This window comes from Rhamphochromis longiceps, linkage group LG11 (assembly GCF_057381845.1).
Source record: "Rhamphochromis longiceps isolate RC_006_pf linkage group LG11, R_longiceps_female_GT1.1, whole genome shotgun sequence".
NCBI classification, from domain to species: domain Eukaryota; kingdom Metazoa; phylum Chordata; class Actinopteri; order Cichliformes; family Cichlidae; genus Rhamphochromis; species Rhamphochromis longiceps.
Genome location: NC_140567.1, coordinates 24397711 through 24419565, shown reverse-complemented (window position 1 = coordinate 24419565; position 21855 = coordinate 24397711). Strand labels below are relative to the sequence as shown.

The 21855-nt window shown below is 41.5% G+C and overlaps 1 protein-coding gene across 1 annotated transcript; it reads left to right on the top strand.

The window, feature by feature from the left end:
• The first annotated feature begins 1508 nt into the window (after positions 1-1508).
• Positions 1509-21562, top strand: pitpnc1b (phosphatidylinositol transfer protein cytoplasmic 1b). The gene is made up of 10 exons (XM_085423156.1): positions 1509-2195; positions 7263-7411; positions 10687-10775; positions 11012-11019; positions 11169-11240; positions 14691-14783; positions 16881-17036; positions 18589-18652; positions 18841-18927; positions 20253-21562. The coding sequence occupies exons 1-10, from the start codon at positions 2148-2150 to the stop codon at positions 20402-20404; spliced, it is 918 nt and encodes a 305-aa protein (XP_085279282.1). The 5' UTR covers positions 1509-2147; the 3' UTR covers positions 20405-21562.
• The last annotated feature ends 293 nt before the right edge of the window (positions 21563-21855 follow it).

Here is a 21855-nt window from a genome sequence, read left to right as displayed (position 1 = left end):
TCCTCTAAATAAGTCCTGTCATTAAATCGGATACTCGTTGGCTTGTGGTTGAAGTCCTTTGCCAATAAATTTGCCTCCCTTTCCAACTTTAACAAGAAGAACTTAAAATGCATTTACCATAGCCTGAAGCTATTGATTAAGCCTGTAAATGAGAGGTCTTTTTGCAACAAAAGGAGTCGCCCCCTGCTGGCCATTGCCAAGAAGACATGTTTTAAAACACTCATGCTGGCTTCACTTTTCAGACTCCAGGAGCGATATCTATCATTTATACAGTCTAAATTGGGCATTTTTTTGCATGTCTTTCCATCATTTCCTGTCGTCTCTCTTAAGAGAGATGGCAGGAAATGATGTTTACTGAACTGTGCAGTAAACACATCCAACTCTGATTCAAATTTTTCAAAGAAGCCTAGACTACAGTAAACACATGTGTCATCCATCGTCTCAAAGCGCCGCCATTCTTCACCACAGTTCCCCAACAACCCCCAAACAACGGTTAAATAATCAAAGTAAAGTAACTGGATCAACTGCTGAATGCACACATCTGTCACCAGCGATCATCCTTTTAAACTGTAGCAACGCATGTGCTGTCAGAGCTCTGTGTGGAATGTGGGGGGAAAAAAATAAAAAAAATCAAGGCAGAGATGAGCAAAGCACACCTTAGCTCTCTGAAGTGGCTTCCCTTCTCTAAACACTGATCTGATAAGATAGGAGTGAACCCCACTAGGAATTTGTTTTCACTGCTCTTTCACTGCAAAGCGGATGATAGCGAAGACATGTGGAGAACAGAGCCACTCCGGCCCTGTCTCGGGGCACACTAAGAAAAGCAGGCGAATTCCACCTGAGAGGAGGAATCTAGAAGCCGGTTATTGGTTTTGCCCCCTGTCAGATTGACCCCGAGAAACAAAACACCTGCTTTTCTTATTTCTTTTTGGGGTTGGACTTGGCAACCACCGTCAGTTCTCGCTCATTTAAAAAGAGAGCAGGCTGTGGGTCACGGATGGGCACGGACGAAAAATTATGACTGCTTCGATTTCACTATTCAGTGACCAAACACGGATTCAATTAAACCCAGCTGAAGGTCATGAGGTAATACAATGTAAGCGGGTCTGCCACTGAGCTTAATGGAAGCTCTCATGGCTTTGGGAATACTTAAACCAATGGCCCTGTCTAGCTACCCCTCAGTGTCGGCCATTCATATAACCTGAGAACCTGAGTGCTGTCATAACCTGAGTGGAGGAAGCTGGGGGTAAGAGTTTAAGAAATGTGCTTCAAATTTGGACTAGCACAGGTGCCAGATATGGAAAGATGCGAGTGTTATTGCTTACAGCACTTTTGGCCACAGAGAAGAAAGAACAGATAAGGATCTGAGGCAGGGAGGGGAGGATGGGGGTGATGCAGGTGAAGAGGTGGTAAAGTATAGTGGGCGGGGAGTGGATACTATGGGAGAGGGAGAGAAGGGGGAGGGAGAGGGAAAAAGAAAAGATAAGGAGGGGAGCCGCAAAGGAATTTGTGAGAAACTGAAAGCAGCGGAGTGTGGCTGAGTGGAAAGGGAGGAGCACCGAGCAGACAGCAAGGTTACACACGAGGAGGAATTAAACAAAGCACAGACAGGGACGGAGGGGAAAGGACAGGCAGAGCTGTTGATAGTAGGTTTACATCTTACCTCAGCACTAATTACTACTTTTTCACTGCAGCAGAAAGAAAAGAAACAGAAATTAAGAAAGAGAGAGCGAGAGAGAAACAGCAAAGCGAAGGTGCAGCCGAGAAGAGGAAGAAAAGGAGGGAGTAGCGAGAAAAAAGTGAGAGACAGCAGTTTAAAAAAAAAAAGTCCAGGAGATTAAATTGAGGAAGCGAAACAAGAAGGGAGAGACGAGGCTCTGAGGAGTGAGCGAGGGAGGGAAAGTAAGAAAACTGCAGACACTCATTGACAGAGAACACTGGACTTAACTCCACGGTTTACTGACATCAGCAAAAACAAAAGAAGAAGAGCGTCACCAAAAAAAAAAAAAAAAAAAAGAGGTCACTGTGGTGGTGTGTTGCCTGCCTGAGTTTGTCTACTATGCAACCGAGTCAGCTGAGATAGACAAACTCAAGCACGATCCCACTGTTTACTTCCCCCCAAAAAAACTTCTCCCGGTATCAGCACCATGTTGATGAAAGAGTACCGCATATGCATGCCACTGACCGTGGATGAGGTAAGTGTGTTTGTCTTTCCCACGCTTTTACACACACAATTCCCACCACTTAAAAGTGAAAAGCAAAAATTTGGGGGTTATTTTAACTGCGGCAATGTTTTGTTTGGTCTTTTTTTTCTTATTGTTTACTTGTAATCGTGAAGGTGTGAACGTACTGATAAGACAAAATGCCAACACAGCACTGAGACCCCCCCGCAGCTGCCCTGTGGGAGCTTTTTCCACATTGGGATAGAGCGATGAGTCAAGCGTACAACACCTGGACAGCACTACACGTTCTACATTTGCTTGAGCGCTCCAAGCTCAAACTAGTCAGACTGGTTAAGATCCCAACTTAAAGGCATTTGGCCTGCGGGTGGAAAAACAAAGAGATCCTGCTGGAGAGGGAAAAGGTGAGCGGACGAGGTTGTTATGCGCTAAAGTGCCCTTCAAAAAGAAATGTCCTTGTCGTCTCCACTACCCCCAACCGGCTTACTTCTACCTGTTACCACAACAATGACAGTGACAAATAGCAGTCCAAAATAGGATTTACAGTATCAGGACAGGGCACACAGAACTCGAGCTTGCAGCAAATCCTCTTTCGCTTAAGTGTAATGTGAGTTTAACTGCAGTTTATTTGAGGAGGTATCAAATCATAATAGGAACCACGCAACAGACCGCAACCTTTGCTCCACTATTAAAGTGAGCAGATTTTCAAGTGTGACATGCACAGCACACCCGCACCGTGGCAAAGAATGTTCCGTGTTGCTTTTGCCAAAGAAAAGAAACAGGCGGCAGGTGATAGTGGCTCAGGTGGTAGGTAGGTGTGTCGGTTCTGTTTTTGATTCACTTTCTATTTCTTCCACAGGCACATGCTAAAAATAACTTGGAGCAATGGTTCTCAAACTCTTCTTAATTATATGTCCCCATTAAAGTATTCAGCCAAATTAACCCAGACACTTGCTGTAGAACAGAAGGGATACACAGAGCACTGCACCATCTATATTTAGTTAATTAAAGAAATCAAATTGTAATCTAACCATTTGTTTCAGTCATTTTATTGTTAGATATTGCTTGAGACACGATGTATATCTTTTTCTTCTATTTGTTGCTGGGATTGTTTCCAATTTTTTTCTGATTCACGCCAAAGCGATACGTATGAAGGCTTGTCCTATGTAAGACACTGTCTGATTATTACATTACTGCCTGCTGACCTGTGTTTCTACTGTCTGATGAAAAGCAGATGGTTCACGAAACGTCACACGCTACGAGATGTAAAGAATAAGAAAATTGGAGTTCTGCAGTGTGCAAACTGTCACTCACGTTTGTGGTTAAATAAATTACAAACTTGTATCTGAAAAAAAAACTTCATCTGAAAGTGAGGAACACGGGCTTTTGTGTCTCTGTGGTCTTGGTTATTCTCTTGGCAGGGAGGAAACTGCAGTGTTCAAACTTGTTAACGACTCTCAGTCGCTACAGAAAAGAAGGCCTCACTCAAGCGTGCCCTTTGTCTGTGTTTTCAGCATTGCTGCTTTCAACCACAAATCTTGTTTCATGAAATGTTGGAAACAGGATTCACGCTCACAGCGATCATAATTTTGTTTGTTGCTATTTGGGTCTGTGAGGTTTTACAACCATTTAGGGGTGTATGAAAACTGATTGCCCCCCCCCCACTGGCTCTCCCTCACCAAAGCCCTTACACTAGGGTACTGTTAATCTCATGCTGCCTAGCACCACTGTATGAGAGTGCAGACTAAATAAGGCTTCATGGTGGAAAGTAACTTTTTTTGCACGTTTACTCAAATACTCCACTGAAGTACGGTATTAATGCACTTATAATACAAATAGTATCCTTATTTGAGAGACACCTCTCACAGAGGTGTGTATGAAAAAGGCAGTGTCACAGGAACATGCAGCGCCCCATAAAAAATATTCAGACTTCTCAGAAGATTGTATGTTTATTGCTTTACAGCAATGAATCAATGTGACATTTTTAACTTTGAAGATAAAGATAAGATAAAAATCTTTTATGTGACATTTGTACACATACACTGGGTCTGGGTACATAGCAAATTGTGTGCAGAGCTGAGAGTCAGGGTCAAATAAATACAGACACATATGCAGTATAAACCAAAGTGCATGTTGAGGTAATATGTTTGGGGGGTTTTTTAAGAAAAAAAAAATATGTCAAGATGTTTCTCAGGTAATTTTTGCCTTAACTCCAAGAATTATGACCTTAATTCTTCATAGCGTAGATTCAGAAAAGCCTCAGAAAAACAGATTTGGGTCCATATCGACATGACAGCGTCACACAGTTCCTGCAGATTTGTCGGCTCACGTTCATGATGAGAATCTCCCCATCCAACACATGACAATGACTGTGAAGGTCATTTGTGTAGAGTGTCATGTTCAAGAAACCACTGAGAGATGATCTCAGTTCTGTGATATGTTGTTATGTTATTATGTGCCGCATGTGTTTTGGATTTTTGCTGCCGTGGTGCCAGGTCTCTCTTGGAAATGAGATTTTTACCTGGATAAATAAAGGGCTAATACAATAATATAGTGCATTGTCCTGCTGGAAGCAGGCATTAGAAGATAGATAAACTGTGCTCATAAAGGGATCAGCAAGGTCGGGCATGCTGCCACATTAAAACAATGCTCAGTTGGTACAAAGGGGCCTATAGTATGCCAATATAGTGGTATTCTGAAACTAGGCCGTCAGCTTGAGGGTTCATGTTGTGCGTTCATATGCAGGAGAGATGCTCTTCACTGGGCCATTTCTTGTAAACCCTACAGATCACTATGGGGGAAAGTCCCAGTAGATCATCAGTTCAGGAAAAACTGGCACCAACAACCGTGCAAGATTCAAAGTCACTTGCTTCAACTATTTTCCTCATTCTGATGTTCGTCTTGACAATTTCTACATTTCTAAATGCACTGAGTTGCTCTTATGTGATTGGCTGATTCAATATTTGTTTTAAGGACCAGTTAAACAGGTGTATCTAATAAAGTGCATAAAGTGTAAATCGCCACTGGGAAACGTTGAACACAAATTTTCCACCCTTAATTGTCATTGTTGTCGTTGTGTTTTGCTAGTTGACGATCAAAGACAAAAGCTGGTAAATATTTTAATCATGAATCATGGCATTGTCCTGATAATGCGTTGTATTTGTAGTCTGACGACATTTCTTGTAAAGCAAATCCTGGGCTGTAAAAACGAAACAGTAAGAGGAAACACATTCCCAGAGCTGACAACGATCCCTCCTGACCTGTATGTAGTGATTTAAGGAAAGAAAGATACTTTCCACTTCCTTGTTTTTCCTAAAACGGGGGGAAAAGATTCATAACTTGTGTGGGAGGAGCTCTGTCCTGCGGTCTGCTGGCTTTAAGATGGTGTTAAAGCACCCATCACTATGATTAATTAAGTCCCATGAATATCCAAGAAGTAAATATTGAATGTTGACGTTCCACAGTAATTGGAACAAGAAGGAGGAGTGTCACATGATGTCAGCAAAGCACAGTGAAGGATGGCAATCTGATGTCTGCCGTCCTCTTTCTCTCTTCCTCCCAATCTTTCTGTTTCTGCTTTTAATTAGAATAATGCTTTAGTGCCACAGCAATATAGGGCAACAAAATGAATTGCATTATGGTGGTCACAGCAGAACAGCGAAGCGCTTTATGGCACAATTTCTCAGCTTTTTCATAACTTTATAAACAAAAGTTTACCAAGTGATTTACAACTGCAGCAAACAGAAAAATGCAAATAGAAACAAGATTAGGGAGAGAAGATGAGAACGACCAACAGCAGCAGCAGCAGCACTGCAAGAAATGAAAAGAATTATTGTGAGAGATTTTTTTTAAATACACTGATTGTATCAGGCTTAGCTAAACGAGGAGATACTCCAGATGCCCAAAGCCCTTGTCCTCTTTAGACTAACTAACACAAAATACTCCCTCATCAGCGTGCACAAACTGGGGCTGCAGCAGAGAACAAAGTCCCTTCCCCTAATTTAGACACTAGGCAATCACTCTCACTAGCCAAATTAATTTTTTGATATCTGAAATGGAACTTTAGGGAAATCTTTATACACAGCAAGTGGCTAAGATTTGAAAAATGAAGAGCAAATACAAAGCCTGTGCCTAAGCAGCCCTGAGTAAGTGCCTGTCGAGACAAAACCGGACTCAGCAACCAGGGTGAACCTGCTGACAGGAGGATTTTCTGCCATCATTCTCATTACTTCCTCTTAGTGGCAGATGGGTATTACATTTTCTTCAATGGGACCTGCATTGTATTGATTTGTTATGGATGAATTTTTTTCTTATTTAAGTCCTCATATCCATTATTATGCTCCATGAGAAATTTGGTCTGCCCTCCTTCAGCTTAAATGCCAATTCCAGTCTTTAAAATATTCCCAAAAAGTTCAGATTAAGAATACAACTTTTCTGAAGAGCAACTACAGCTGCTCGAGCAACAGTTGGATAATGATACACAGAGAGGAGTGAAGAGTAAAATCGAATGTGCACTTTGCGATTTAGTTAAATGCAGCAGTAAAGATGCAGTTCCTTATTATGGTTCAAATGTATGTGTAGAATAAATGTTGAAGTAATTTAAATGTAAAAAAGCGACTAAAAATGGGATTAAAATTTACTCCAGTACCAGACCGAGAGACGAGAGAGGCTACAGCTGCAAAACCTCTGAGAACTGACTCAAGCAGCAGTGCCTGTTATTTGGATATGGCTTTGAGTTCACGGCAAATTCATATTTATTTTGTTTGTTTGCAAAAAAATGAAGCATAAATGTGTGAGTTATTTCAAAGGCTACATGTTTATGGTAGATGAACGTGAGGACCTGTGTGTTTAAACGAAGGATGACCACAGTCAACAAACACTTGGTTAATTCAACTAAGGCCGCACTCTAAATGTGTCCCTTTGGATGGCATCTTGAGGATTAGCAGGAGGAGGACGAGGGAGATTTTTGCTTTGTGCTTACCATTTTCTCACCACATTTCTCTCTCTCTCTCTCTTTTCTCTTCACGCCATCCCCGTCCTCTCCGCCATAAACCTCATCCTAAACCTCTCCTCGGGCTCCAGTACAGGATTGGGCAGTTGTACATGATCAGTAAGCACAGCTGTGAGCAGAGTGGTGGGGGAGAGGGGGTGGAGGTGGTGAGGAATGAGCCAGATAATCACCCCAAGTACGGAGCGGGGCAGCTGACTGAGAAACGAATCTACCTCAGCAGGTACAATTAAACTCTTTGATTGTGTTGTTGCACTAATGATGTACACATGACGGGCCATTAGAATAACTGATTGCCGTGTTCTGATCGCTGCGCTGCAAAGCTTCACATCTCAGCGATCCAAGTTACACGAAACACACAGTAACACCCAGCGTGCATTGCGACCTGCCTGTTTACAAAGTCCAAACACCCTTTGTCTAGACATGCTGAGGTATAAGTGGAAATATTACTGTACCGTGAGGTCAGTAAACACTGGATTACGTAAGTAAAGTTCTCTAGCTGGGCATAACTCGTGCACATCATCCCGGTGCTGGTAATTGCAGGGTATGTGGGAAGATTTAGCCTCTCATTAAATTTTCTTTGTAGAGTTGACAAAGTTTGTTGGCAGTCAGAGTCTAGTCACAGTATAACCACACGTAGAAAAACTACAGATAATTACCTCCAAGTTCTTACACTCAAATAATGGATGTGTTTAACCCCTGGTAAGCTTTTCTAAGTGGTCTATCAGAACTCTGTTATTGTAAGAAAGAAGTGACAATATTTACATAAGACAAATATTATTTACACGTAGGGGAAAAAAGACAAAAACAGGAAAGAAAATTACAGAATAAAGCGAAAGCCATCGATAGCTATTGTGACTGCAGGTGTTAATATGTAACTTGTCTATATGCATATTTTTACAGGACATAGATGTGAATGTTTATAGAGTGTAGTCTTGAGTACATAACAGAACATTGTAAACCTTTTTTTTGAAGTATTTATGTAACATTTTGGGAAATAAACTCTTAATTATTATATGATACAGTGTTTAGCTCAAACATAAAGTCACGTCAGTTGACTGTTATGCAAGTTCTTTGTTTTTTTTTAAACTTTGGACTGCAAAACCTCCAATAAAAACTAAATCTACTGTTTTTATACAACAGTGTTGATTCAGCAAGCCAGACAGTGAGTTAATTAGTGCTGGTAGGTGAAATTTATTGCCTGTGGATGGAATGAGACTTACTGTTTCCACCATATCCAGTCTTTTATTCCTCTCTGATCTTTTTAGGTGGGTGTCACTTCATGTTTTATACACATACTGAGAGTGTTTTTCTTATCATACAACTCTTCACCACAAAAGAACTGATGATTGGTCAGGCTAAAGCCAGAGGAAACTCCACCGGAGGCCTGCAGTGGTCTTCACATGCAAATCTGTCATCTAACAGGATATATGGAGAAAAAACTAATTGAACCACCAAGTACTTGGCTCCCAATGATGATTCCCCCAGAATAGTTGGCATTCAAGCTTTGCATTTTTATCTGGTAAAGCGAATGATAAGGGGTCGTTAAATTATATAAACATATTCTCAAACTTTAAATGGGTAAAATGCCCGGCCTATTGGCTTGGATCTGGGCATGTACGCTGCCAGCATCCCATTTTTGGTAAGCAGAACTGACATTTCCCAAAATGTCAAGTTAGTGCTACAATGTATTTGTGACAACTTTCATACCATAATTTATTAGCATGGTATTGCCCTGTTTTTTTCCTCCACTTAAAACTATACAGACATCCCAGGGTGTCACATGCTGCCATTTTATCCAAAGCTACTGGCATTGCAGTGCCCACTGGCATCGGTGCTTTCAAGTACTGGGATGTAATTCATGGTCATGTTTGAAAAATAAGAAGGTCGGTTAGTAAGTTTATCAGCCAAGAGAATCTGCTCATTTTATTTGGCATTTTAATTTTAGATTAATTTTAATTTTAATGAATCTGCTCATTACAATACGGCAAATAACTAATAAATTACCAAAAAAACAAAGTTGTTGGCATCTGCTGCTATCTACATACGCAGAAAATCCAGTCGAACAGAAACTAATATTAAGTACGTAGATTAAATAGTTCATCTAAGATTAAATAGTTCATCTAAGTACTTAATATTGCACAACTCTGGGGATGTGAAACAGAGATTCAGAAATTCCTCCCTAAAAGTGACGTTGCTGCAGGACATTCAGTCGGCAGTCACTTGAGTCAAGTCCCTTACGGCAACTAAATTTGTCACAGATCACTCATCAGCGCAGACTTACTCAAACTGATTGCTACATGTCGGTAACATGTCTGCATTTAGAGCTCAACTATAAACTCAACTCCAACTATTTGCAAACTTAATCCAATTTGTCTAAGACTGCAGGCAATCTGAGTTGGACTGCAGTTGGTTGGAGACAAGCTGCCTCCAATCAAAGTGTTCACTGCAGCTATTTGCAATTGGTCACCAAATCAAAGGGCAACCGATTTGTTTCTAGTCACACTGAGGTTTTGTCCTTTTACTCTTGGAGTGTCTGAGCCATGAGACTGCAATTTCAGTTGCAATATACCCAGTATAATAGCACATTAATATTAACACTATATTCTGAAAATACAGTTAATCAGTGTGCTTCATTGTGAAACCAAGCGGTCCCATAAATGATGAGTCAGAGGTGAAATTGTTGCTCTGTTTACAAAACGGAGTATTTCACACCCTGTGAGTGATAAGAGTTATAAACCAGCCACAGGCTGCACACTGATTATAAACCTTAAATAGGAGTTGATTTTTCCTACATGATTAAGTGTGTTTGCACTGCTACAAGTAAAAAGGTTTAATAATGCTGCTCTGCGAGAGAGTATTGTGTCCATGTACTTTTCTCTGTGCTCAGGCTGACAGCCCATCAGTTAATTGTGCTCATAATGAAAGCCCAGTCTCAAATATAACATAAATCTCCTAACTCTAAATTCACTTCCTAACCCTGAAATAACCTCACTCATTACCCTCATGTAACCTCAGCTCTTATTCCAATCACCACTACAAACCCAAGGCCTAATCCTAAAATAAACTCTCAAAGAAGTAAAGACGTGTTCACACTGTGGAGGATTTTTCTAATCTTTATGTGCTTGTGGGACATTTGGTCTTCATTAGTAAAGATATGTAAGAACACACGCATGCTCTTTCTCTCTTCACACACACACACACGCACGCACGCACACACACACACACACACACACACACACACACACACACACACACGCACACACTGTATTCTACTTCAATCATGTTCTGACATGGGACCTAGGAGCTACAGTAACAGTTCATCACCACAGGTGTAATTGAGAATGAGTCATACAAATGAATGCTGTGGTGAGAGTAGCCTACAGGTAATCTGGCTATAAACGGCACAAGACCCACTCAGGATCTCTCCGTCTCTCCCTTCATAATCTCTCCTGCTCTTACACTCTGCAACGGTGATCCTTCTTTCTTTGCTTTCAGTAAACTGCCATCTTGGGTAAAAGCATTTGTCCCTCGATTTTTCTACGTTACGGAGAAGGCCTGGAACTTCTACCCATACACCATCACAGGTGCGTGTTTGCCTTTCTTTGTGTTAAACACAGAGTTATTTTAACCTCAATACATTATACAAAGCTTGTTTACTGAAAACAGATGCTTTTTCAAGTGACATCAAATGTTCATAACTATGTATGCATGTATTCCCTTGTGGTAAATTGCATGTGTGTGGGCGCAATTTCATGTTCAAGCATACGAGTTACTTATGCTGTTTTCTTCCCATCTATATTGAATGTCCCCGGTGCTGCAGAGTACTCAGTAAGTATTCTCACACATCATTTACTGTACATGAATGCAACAGAGCTCATCTCTTTCCAGTATCAGAGGATCTAATCTGCAGCCTGCTTTCACACTATCTCTGCCCCTCAACCCTCCACCCCCCATTTTTCCTCTTTGTCACCCTGTAGGTATCATTCCTCCCCAAGTTCAGCATCCGTATTGAGACAAGATTCGAGAACAACAATGGTGATAACGATAACGTGAGTATTGTAAGAGGGGGGTTGTGAGAGGTGAGAAAAATAGAGTGATTAGAGACGAGGGGGAGGAGAACGACAAGGGTCTGGAGAGAAATTGCAATTTTCTCTGCAGCACTACAAAAATGTTCATCAAATTGATGCGCCCATTACAAGGAAAACAAGCAAGCCACGAAATGCAGTATTGGCAGATCTATTAACCAGACATGCAGTGTGCTGATCATGGCTGCCACGATGCATTTTGTCCAAGGCACGCAAAGACACACACAGACAGAAAGTCACCAGCAATTGCAGCTCTGTCTGGCACTTGTGTTTGCCTGGTGTAATTGAGAAAAGTCAAGACAGGAGAACCAAAAAAAACAAAACAAAAAATGCATAGATCCAAGAGTTGTTTCTTGGGCTGTGCATCCAGTGAATCTAGTTTTATGTCATGTAGTTTCAGGTTACACGAGTTTACTCCAAACAGTCCCATTGCTGTTTGAGTGGCAACCACATACATGCACACTGACATGTGTTTTATACACTAGGGGGAACAAATTGAGATGCCTTAATCTTTTAAGTTGGTAATTTGTTAGCAAACAGCTGTTTATTTACACATCAAAGATTACAGAGCAACGCTATCAGCCAATTAGTCGTGTCGCTGCATGGCTAACTGGTGTATGTGATCAATTAATCACTCAGTTTTGCTCAGTTTTTGGTCTCTACCACCTTCTCACTGAAATATTTCCCCTTTATAAACCACTACAGACAGCATAAGAGACGGATGTAGCTACCCTGACATCACCCACCGTTTTCTGGTGTCTCGCTTTGAAGCCTCAACATGAGCGTTTCCACTGTTGCCATCTTGCAACAGACAGATGTGACGTGGAGGGGCAGGGTCTGCCTGTTAAACCACCTGATCCTTTTTTTAATATAATATGACCCAGAATGAGAGGCCGAACCCTTGAATTCAGCAGAAAAGTGTTTAGAGAAGTTGTCTTTGTATTGACTTCTAAAAGGACTGGAAGTCCTCTTTTAAAACCACAGCTATCATCATCTAGTGGCCTTCAGATAGGACGCACGGTTGAGGCACTTAAAGTGTTGGCTTAATTTTTCCGACCTTGAAGCTACGTCCACGTTTTATGCTGTTTATGGTAGTATAAGTTTAAGTATTTACATTACTTTAGCATCTTCCTTTCATAGTGCTTCATCTAGTTACTCTGGGATTAATCCATTACATGTGGAGCAACTCTTAGATATGTTGTCTAGAAGGAAATGTGAACAGACGAATGCCACCGTAAACCACTGATTCTGAAAGTTTGTCTAGCATGCCCAGCTTCAGAAACAAAAATATGTTTATTTATTTTAAATTTTATTTATTTAAGTCAGCTTCTCTCCATATTTTTCCTCGTCCTCTACGCCACTATTGCAAACTCGAGTTTGAGAACTACTGACCTGACCTAACTGTTGTAACAGTAAACATACCAACTCAGTACAGCTCTCAGTGCACGAGCTTGAACTCGTTTGTATTCTCACACAGCCTCTGAATAACACAAAAACAATTACCATTTCATTTAGTATCATTTCTAAATATCATTAGTCAGATAACTTTAACTACACATCACGTAGTCTAAATACCCACAGCCTGATTAAAAGAACTGAATGAAAGGAACTATTTATGCGAGCATTAAATTTATTCCAGTTCAAATTCATTTACTGAGCAGATTTTATCCTAGAAATAATTTGACACTTTCTCTTTCTGCCACTCTTTCTAACTGCAAAGTACAGATACTCTCCCAGTAGCGAGTAAGACAGATGGCCAGGCTGCATATTGAAAACAGCTTGTGTGTTTGGTCATATTTGTTGAGCCCCATTTGAAAGGCTGCATTTGAAATGATCTGCTGCTTTGGGGGGAAAAAGCAACTCCTTTTACGCCTGCTACACTTGTCTAGCTTGGTAACGCTACACTTGTCTAGCGTTACCAAGGTGTTGAAGACACTTAGATTTAAGTGAACCTAACACTATCAACATGTGCACGCATGCAGGGAGGGCAGGAATGAGAATGGAAAGAAAGGATGCTGAGTGAGGAGGCGGGATCGTGGGGTGACATTACTTTCTTATTTCTTGACTGAGTAGCTCCATGGCCGCAGCTGGAAGGAACGCCAGGCTGCAGCACCCGGAAAATGAGCTTGCTGGACTTTATTATGTATGAAACTGCCAATCAGACTTATTTACTTATTTACTCCAGATCGTTCCCGCTCACTTTAACCCCTGCTGTTAGTGTACTTCCACATTTCCAAGGGAAATATCATACTTTTTACTCAGCTGCACTTATTCACCCACCTAAGTGTATGCTTTACAAATCAGGCTTTACATACAAAGCATGCGGAGAGATTATAAAATACGATCCTTCTACAAAGCAGTGCATACAATTTGAGCTAACAAAATACCAATTTGGACCGCATCCGCTCATTTTCTGGAGTTTGGAGCCTATTCCAGATGACAGTGAGCAAGAGGCGGGGTCCACCCTGGACAGGCTGCCAATCAATCACAAGGAAAGGAGACAACACCTTGGCTAACAGCCACACCTGATTTAGCCTAACATGCCACCTAAAGACCACCTAAAGAAAATACACAGAGGCACAAGTAGTACACAGAAGGACCTCCAATCAGGAGTTTTGGAGCAAGAACCTTTTTGCTCTGAACTATCAATGCTGAACACTTTTTTTTTTTTTCCCCTCTTTTTTTAAAAAAATCCCCCAAATTTTAAGCTTTCGGGGCCTCATATATATGAATAGATTTTTTCTTGCATGTCCTTATAACAGTTATGGTGTTTATACAATTCAATTGACAATCGTTACGACACCGTGAGAAAACCCCAAGCAACTTGTAGAAGGCAACACAAACACGCAGCTAACACAACACATTCCATAAAAGGGAGCAAGACCTTGTGAAGACACAGACTAACAACAACACCGCAGGAGAGTAGCAGGCTATTATTTTACCCCAGGTTTTTCTTATTTGTTAGTTTTCAGCTGTGAAATGAACAACTCCAGTGCGGCATTAGAGCAAATTTTAAACAAGGTCAGATAAAAGTGCAGTCTCGTCTCTTTCTCCCTCTCTCTCCAGGTTTCTTCCATTCTCTCAAGGAAAAGTGTACGTGGCTCTCATAACTTTTTCCCCCCCTCTCTTTTAATACCCCTCATATGTCCTTGTTTTTTTCCCCTCATCCCCCGCCTCTGCTCTCTATCTGTTCGCTCCTCTGTTTGCACCAGTGTGATTTGCTCCAAGGGCCTCCGGGTGGGATATAGTGAGGGGTGTTATGGTGTGTGACCTCCGTTTTCTACACTGTTACTCATCTTCTCTTAGTCCCGCTCTATGCCGAGTGAGTGACTGTACGTGTGTGACACTACGGGTGGGTGTATGTGCGTCTGCTGTCATTTAACTGTGTGACCTCCCCCATCTGTTTGGATGTAGGTGTTTGGGGACAAGCCAACCCCAGCAGAGAATGTGTGTTTCCTGGATATCCTGAGTGACCCCATCCCTGAAAAGCACTACAAAGAATCAGAGGTACTCACTGCACTGGCAAAAAACCCACAAACATGGACATATGCTTCACAGTGGTGCAAACAAATGACTGTGAACAAAAAAAAGTTGTTTTTTCTGATTTTCTTTCTCTTCCAAATGGAAAACTATGTGATTGCTTTCCAAGAATAGTTCAGCATTTAGTGAAAAAATAAATAGGAGACTTGGTTTAATGACAAGTAGCCAAAACTGTAAGCTTACTTAATTCAAACATATACCCACTAACTTTGCTTTGGATTTTGGCTGCTTTTTCACTAATTCTCAGTCCAGTCCTTGCACAGGACCATTTTCAGAGGTATTTTTTTTCTCTTCAACCATTTAACACTGAACTATGAATCATTCAAGCATAAAAAGGCACCAACCTCGAGGAATGAATCAGTGTTGTGTCTACACATAATAGACAATTTAGCAAAGAACCGGTTTTAAATTGCATCTTTAGGCACTTTGTTACTAGCAGTCTGTCAATTTGGTCACATTTCTTTAGTTGAATCCATGAAAAATACCAAAGACATCACAGTTTGAAAGGCATGAAATAATATTTTGCGTGAAGTGAAAACAGAGAGAAAAGGCTGAGGTATTCCAAAATCAGTGGCAACAGGTCTGGTGGAGTGATGAATCCAAATTTGGATGAAGCTGTCGTTGATATGTATGAAGCAGATTAGGAGAGAGGTTGGTGTCAGCCATCTGTAAAACACGGTGAAGGCGCTGTCATGGTTTAGGCTGCATTTCAGTCAGTGGTGTTGGGCATCTTATCAAAACTGATGGAACTGTGAACGATGATAAGTCCTATCAGATCTTAATCCACTGTGTAGTACCATCCATAATGTGTCTGACTGGCAACAGCTTCAGTGAACTCAAACACACATGCTCCAATGCAGTTGAAGCTTACCTGAATTAAAAACAACAATTAAACACTAGTGTTCATCGATTGGCCTCCTGCCCGGACCTCAACATTACTGAAGAAAACAGAACAAGAAGCAGGTCGATCCTGTATTTCCATTTATGTATGCCCTTTTCAATAAATATGAATTACATCATTTTTAATTAATGGCAAGCATGCAACCAACTGAAAAACTCCACCCAAAAATCATATTAGTTTGTCTGGGGGAATCAACATATATGGGCATTTCTACTCTCAAAGCCAAGAAACTTTACGCAAAAAGGCAAATAAAACACTTTAGTGACTGAAGTTTGAGTCTCAGGCGGGGAGAATTTTTCACATGTTGCAACAAAGAAACTTGATAACAGTGATGGAAAAGATAAATCCTTTGAAGCAGCACTAAAGAGGTGATATGAAACGTTGTTTCTATGTGCCAAGACATGCCATATCTAAAAAATGCATTCTGCATGCATTTCTTCATATGACCGCTAGATCCACTTAAACCCACAGCTATAGGTCAGAACAACAGCTCATGCAAATGATCTATATGCTTGTTTCCTGCTGTGGAACAGTCTAAAATTTTCTCTAACTTGATGTGTCATTTTATTATCTGCATTTTGCATTGATCAGATTGTTGATTACTTAAACTAGTGGGGCTTTGTTGTTGTTTTGTTTTTCCTGTGCTGATTTTCCCACTTCCTGACTTTATATTAAGCTAAGACTACTCAAACAGACATTTAAGTCACATCCAACTCAAAATATTGTCTTTTAAGTGATAATGGCTCATAATGCATAGTGCTTAATATACAAACAATGATCCACTAAGACAAAAACACATACCTATTTTTTTTTTTTTACTTTACTGCCTTTTGTTTCTGCTTCTAAATAAATCAGTTACACACACCCCACACAAACACCTCTGCATCACTGCTTATTTTCATTGTCTCTCCTCCAAGGTTTAACACGTCTTTACATGTGCATGTTACACAAGCACACCAATCAATTATATTAAGTGACAAGGTGAAATAAAAGATCACAAACACAAACACTTGCCCATCATACTTTCATCAGATTCATAACGTGTGTTATCACACTCCTCTTGTGCAATGTGTTGTGCAACATGCTGCTGGCTCCTCCACACACAGATATTGTCACAGTTTCTGCAGACACAGCTTTTATAACACACTGTTTACTCTGTAAAGGACCTGAGTCTGTGGCAGTCAAGTAAAACTGGCCGAGGACCTCTGGAGAAGGGCTGGAGGGACAGCCACAAACCTGTCATGTGCTCCTATAAGAGGGTGGAGTGCAGCTTTGAGGTCTACGGCTTCCAGACCAGGACGGAGGAGTTCATACATCGAGTAAGATCGAACTCTTTCCCTTTATGTTCATTCCATTGCTATTGTAACGTGACTGCGTCAAGGAGACATCACAATCTTCTTCAATGCCATTCGGTCATTTATTATATGAATGTGCCATGTGTTGCATTGTGACACAAATAAATCACTACCACATTCATTTTAAGACATTAGCATAATTACCAGCATTAACGGCAAGAAGGCTGCTGGCGTCAAATGACCTCTGATCTGTATTATATTATACAAAACGGTAAGAAAACATCTGTTTTTCCACTTTTAACAAAGCATAGTTGCAAGTTAGGGGAAGTTGTACAGCTGGTGGGAAGAAAAAAAAACACTTTCACAACATTTATCCTCTGCAATGAGGCAAAGCAATGAAGCGTGAAAAGAAAGCAGAAGCACCAGCAGCTAAACTAGCAATAATGCCTTTTAACCCACCCCAACGCTGTCAGTGAGGAGCAAGAGTGTTTGGATTGTGGCTCTATTTTTTTTACAAAGCCGAGCAAAACAGATGAAACTAATAGTAAATGCGCTGCACTCATAGTCTTTTAACCTTATGCTACAGTCACACTATGCAGAACAGCATTACCAAACAAAAATTAATTGTCTACATAAACAGAAATTCCCAATAACATACATTAACATTAACTACTTACATCAAGAGCAAAAGCCTCATAGATTTAGGGACAGAAAAAGCAAAAAACTCCTCCAAAAACGGTCGCATACTTGCTGCGATGACAGTGATTTAAGATCAAAATGACATAGGTGCTCTGAAACCTCGCTTTTATGTAGCAATGTAACCAGAACTGAGTCCCCTGGCGCAAAGAAATGCATCACAAACTAGGTGCACTTATTGCAGAGGACTAAGTTAGGTTGATTGCAACGAGGTTGGCAATCCATCTGTGTTCATTCCTTTGCAAACCTTCACGATTAGAGAGGTCGCAGTTGCTCTGATTCGGACTGCGATTGTTTGGAAACAAGATCCTGAGCAATCACCTGAGTGACTAAAAGTGGTTGCAAGCAGCTACTTCTAGCATTTGGTCACCCAAAGGTTGCAGAAGTTGGTCGCTGCAACTACTTGCAAACTGTTGATGAATGCAAATAAATTCAATACAATCAATGAGCAACTAATATTTAAATGAGTCCTTAGCTAGGCATGACGGACCACTTTTATTCACACACAACAATGCCAGGGGATCTGCTGTGGAAGATGGTCAGCCACTGGAAGCAACTTAAGGTTCAGTGTCGTGCCCAAGGACACTTTGGCACATAAAAGGTCCAGCGACTGAGCCACCAACCACGATTGAGCAACAACCTCTACAACCAGAGCCAAATCCACCCGCCCCAGCCTCCTTATTAAATAAATCCTCATCTATCTCAGCCGTAATCTCATATGTTTGAATTAATTACACAAAGGCACTGTCGTGATTTTGACACTGATCTGCTGTAAAATCATTCTAAAAGCAGCATTTCACACACGACTACACACAACAGCTGTAGCTTTTTAATTACATTTCCTTCCCATAACAGGTTTTTGTTTTCTGTGTAATTGCAGAACATACGAGACATTCTCCTGGTTGGCCACCGGCAGGCAGTGGCATGGATAGACGAATGGCACGGTGGGTCAAAATTACAGTAAACTGCTAAATTTTATATTTTACAGATACGAGATAATCTATTCTGAGCAGCGCACTTGTACTTGTACTTTGCTGTTGTTTTACCCTCGATCTACAGCCTGTTAAATTAAATATGTATCTTCCACTCTGTTTCAATGCACGCCTGTGTTTATGCACTGTTTTCCCCACAGGGCTCTGTTTGGAGGAGGTGAGAGAGTACGAGCGGACGATGCAAGAGAAGACCAACAGCAAAGTCAAATGCAGCCAGAACAGCACAGGTGAGTTCTCAGCATCTGACCTGCACTGTACTGAAATACCACAGAGGAGGAGAGACGAGAAGGCGGGGAGGGGGGGGATAATAGAGGTAGATATGAGAGGAGTGGAGATGGAGGAATAGATGTAAGTGAAAAAAAAGGGAACAGGAAGTTTGAAATGTATATTTGTGCTCTACAATTATTAATTTCACACCGTAATAGGCAAGAGATGTACATTGGCTGTTTTCAGGTATTTTTTTTTAGCCTGGTATGGTATTAGATGCTGTCAACAAACTGCAAACACTATGAATAAATAACCATGTAATACTGGCATGCTTGAACAGATATTGGTTGCACCACTAGTGCCTTCGCTGTGCCCTACAAGTACCCAGATGGCTGGAGTACATCTGTGGGAGAAAAATGGGAAAGGAAGAGCAGTCAGGAGGCATTTCACAACACAAGGAGCAGTGAGGAGGGAGAGACAGAGGGTGTATGCCCAGAAAAGGACGACAGAAAGACAGATGTAGTGCGTGCCTGTGTGTGTGTGTGTGTGTGTGTGTGTGTGTGTGTGTGTGTGAGGTTCGGGGTGGGGGGGGGGGGGGGGGGGTTGGGTAAGAAGGCTCATGAAGTGATAATGCCACTGCGTCTGTCTGATAAACAGTGTAATGCAGCCACCTGCTGAACTCTCACCATCACGAGCCCTCTCAACATAAATAACCGACCATTGCAGCACTTAGCTGCAAATGTCAGACCTGGTGGGGGTATGTGCCTGGGCATATGGTGTGGGTACGTGTGTGTGCGCGCGAATGTGTGGGTATTGTGTATGTGTGTGTGTGTGTGTGGGGGGGGGGGGGGGGGGTGTCAACCTGCCACCTGCTGGTTAGTCTGGTGAACCTCGGTTGGCTGTGGGAGATATCAAAGGTAAAATTCCCAATATGGCCTGTAGCATCTTGCTGCCTGCGCTCTCTCTCCTTCTCTCCCTCTGTGCGTTATGATGAGACACATCAAGCTGCAACAAATCTGCAGTCATTGCTCAACCTGCTGCAGCCTGCTCCACTGCCGTGGCCCCCCTACAGGCTGAAAGCTGCCACTGCATGCAGATCTGCACAGACTGAGGAATTGTTTTCATTTCATTCATCTGATGTAATAAAAGTAAACTGATGTCATTTACTCAAGTCAATTGAATGAAAAGGCAAGTCTGTGAGCTGAATGACAGCAGGGGAGAATCAAGTAGCAGAAATTTAAGATCCTAAATACGCTCACAGTTTTCCCTTTTTCCTTCTGATTTTTTTCCTCTCTTTAACTTCTTTCTTGCCACATGTAAAAGTGGATGTATCTGTGTGTCTCAGATTCAGGGCTCGTCCCTCGTCCTGCGTTTTCTCGCTCCATCTCTGTGACAGATGAGCACAGCCTTAAGAAGATGGGAGTGACCACTGCAGCCGTACCTGACCCCTCCCACGTGACACACAGTCCCATTCGCCTGAACTCAACCCCCGAATGACGCCTCTCTCTCTTTCTCTCTCTCGCTCTCACACACACACACACACACACCTTGCACAGTGCAAACACAACTCAAATACAGTGTCAACATTCACCAGAGTCATGTGATGTCATCTCTCAAATATGAACACACCCATATGCAAACAGCAACATGATCCAACAGACACCGTTTTTTGGGAAAATGCTTTGTTGCTTTCTGGAGCAGAGTATGATATCAATACCTTCTTCTTCTTTTTTGCCTTAAGTTACCGGTTCTAGCTCAGGGAAAAAGTACTTCACTGTTGTTTTTGTATGACTTTAAGAAAAAAAATTGTGAGCTGTAGAAATGTTGGTAGGGAGATTTTGTTACTTTTGGAGAGAGCCGAGCTTGATGTTCTTTCTGTTTTCTGTCTTTGTGTTAAGCTAAACTAACTGGCTGCTGGCTACAGTTTCTAGTATCGATCTCTTCATCTAACTCTCTGCCAAAAAGGAGCACAGAGCAGTTCCCAAAATACTAAACTAATCCTCCAGCACCACCTAAGAATTATTCATTACTTTTTACTTTGTTGATATGAAGTATGTTACAGAATGCCGCTCAGATGCACAAGAACACACAAGCGCCTTGTGTCTACTCAGACATTTTCCACAAATAACCTTCAAGTGTCCTCGACAGATTGTAAACACGGTGCATTTCAGCACTTTCTCTCAGTTCCTCGGTTAGAGTGGAGTGCAGGACCCCCAGCAGGGCTCTCCGATTGTTTCCGAGCCCCCAACCAGGAGCGTACAGACAGATGCATAAGGAGTTTAATAGAGTGGATCTAATGAGAGAGCATGAGAGAAGGAGGGTGGGCTGTCAATGCAATGGATCAGCTCCCCCTCCCCACCTCAGCCAATAGGTCAGACCAAGTGTATTGACAGAAGGTAGTGAGGCATTGTATTGGTTCCTTGATCGCTTAGCTGAGTGTTGGGCCAAACGCGAGCTAAACTTCAATTATGTATCAACGGGGTGAGCATTTATAACATTATTAGCTCATGTGCATTTAAAGGGAGAATGGGTTCTTGTCACTGGGTGTAATTATGAAAACTGAATAGATGTAAGTTGTATGATAAAGTGTTACGTACTGCTGTTGCCTTTTTTTTTGTAAAATTACTGGATGTTTAAATAGAATCAGATGGAAAATCATATAGATGTTACACTGTATAGTCTTTTATAACAGCTCTGATTAATAAATACAAATTCTCTCTAATGTGATGACTCAGCTGTGTCATGTTTAAACAAAAATAATGGACTCAATCCGCACATTATCAGCCATGTTTGATCAGTATTGATCAGCCGCTGGTATATCACAGACCGCGCATGTAATCTACTCACCAATTTCACACGCGTGTGCCATGTGGAACCAGCTCGAGCAGCAGCGGACGTGAAAATAATCACGCGCTCAGTCCAGACGTTTTCCCCGCTGCAAGACGCCA

What these genes read in the sequence shown, in the direction of transcription:
- pitpnc1b (XM_085423156.1), top strand. Translation starts at nt 2,148, where the DNA reads ATGTTGATGAAAGAGTACCGCATATGCATGCCACTGACCGTGGATGAG. An exon ending in AGCACTACAAAGAATCAGAG is followed by an intron (nt 14,784 to 16,880) that starts GTACTCACTGCA and finishes TACTCTGTAAAG; the next exon opens with GACCTGAGTCTGTGGCAGTC. An exon ending in ATGGATAGACGAATGGCACG is followed by an intron (nt 18,653 to 18,840) that starts GTGGGTCAAAAT and finishes TTTTCCCCACAG; the next exon opens with GGCTCTGTTTGGAGGAGGTG.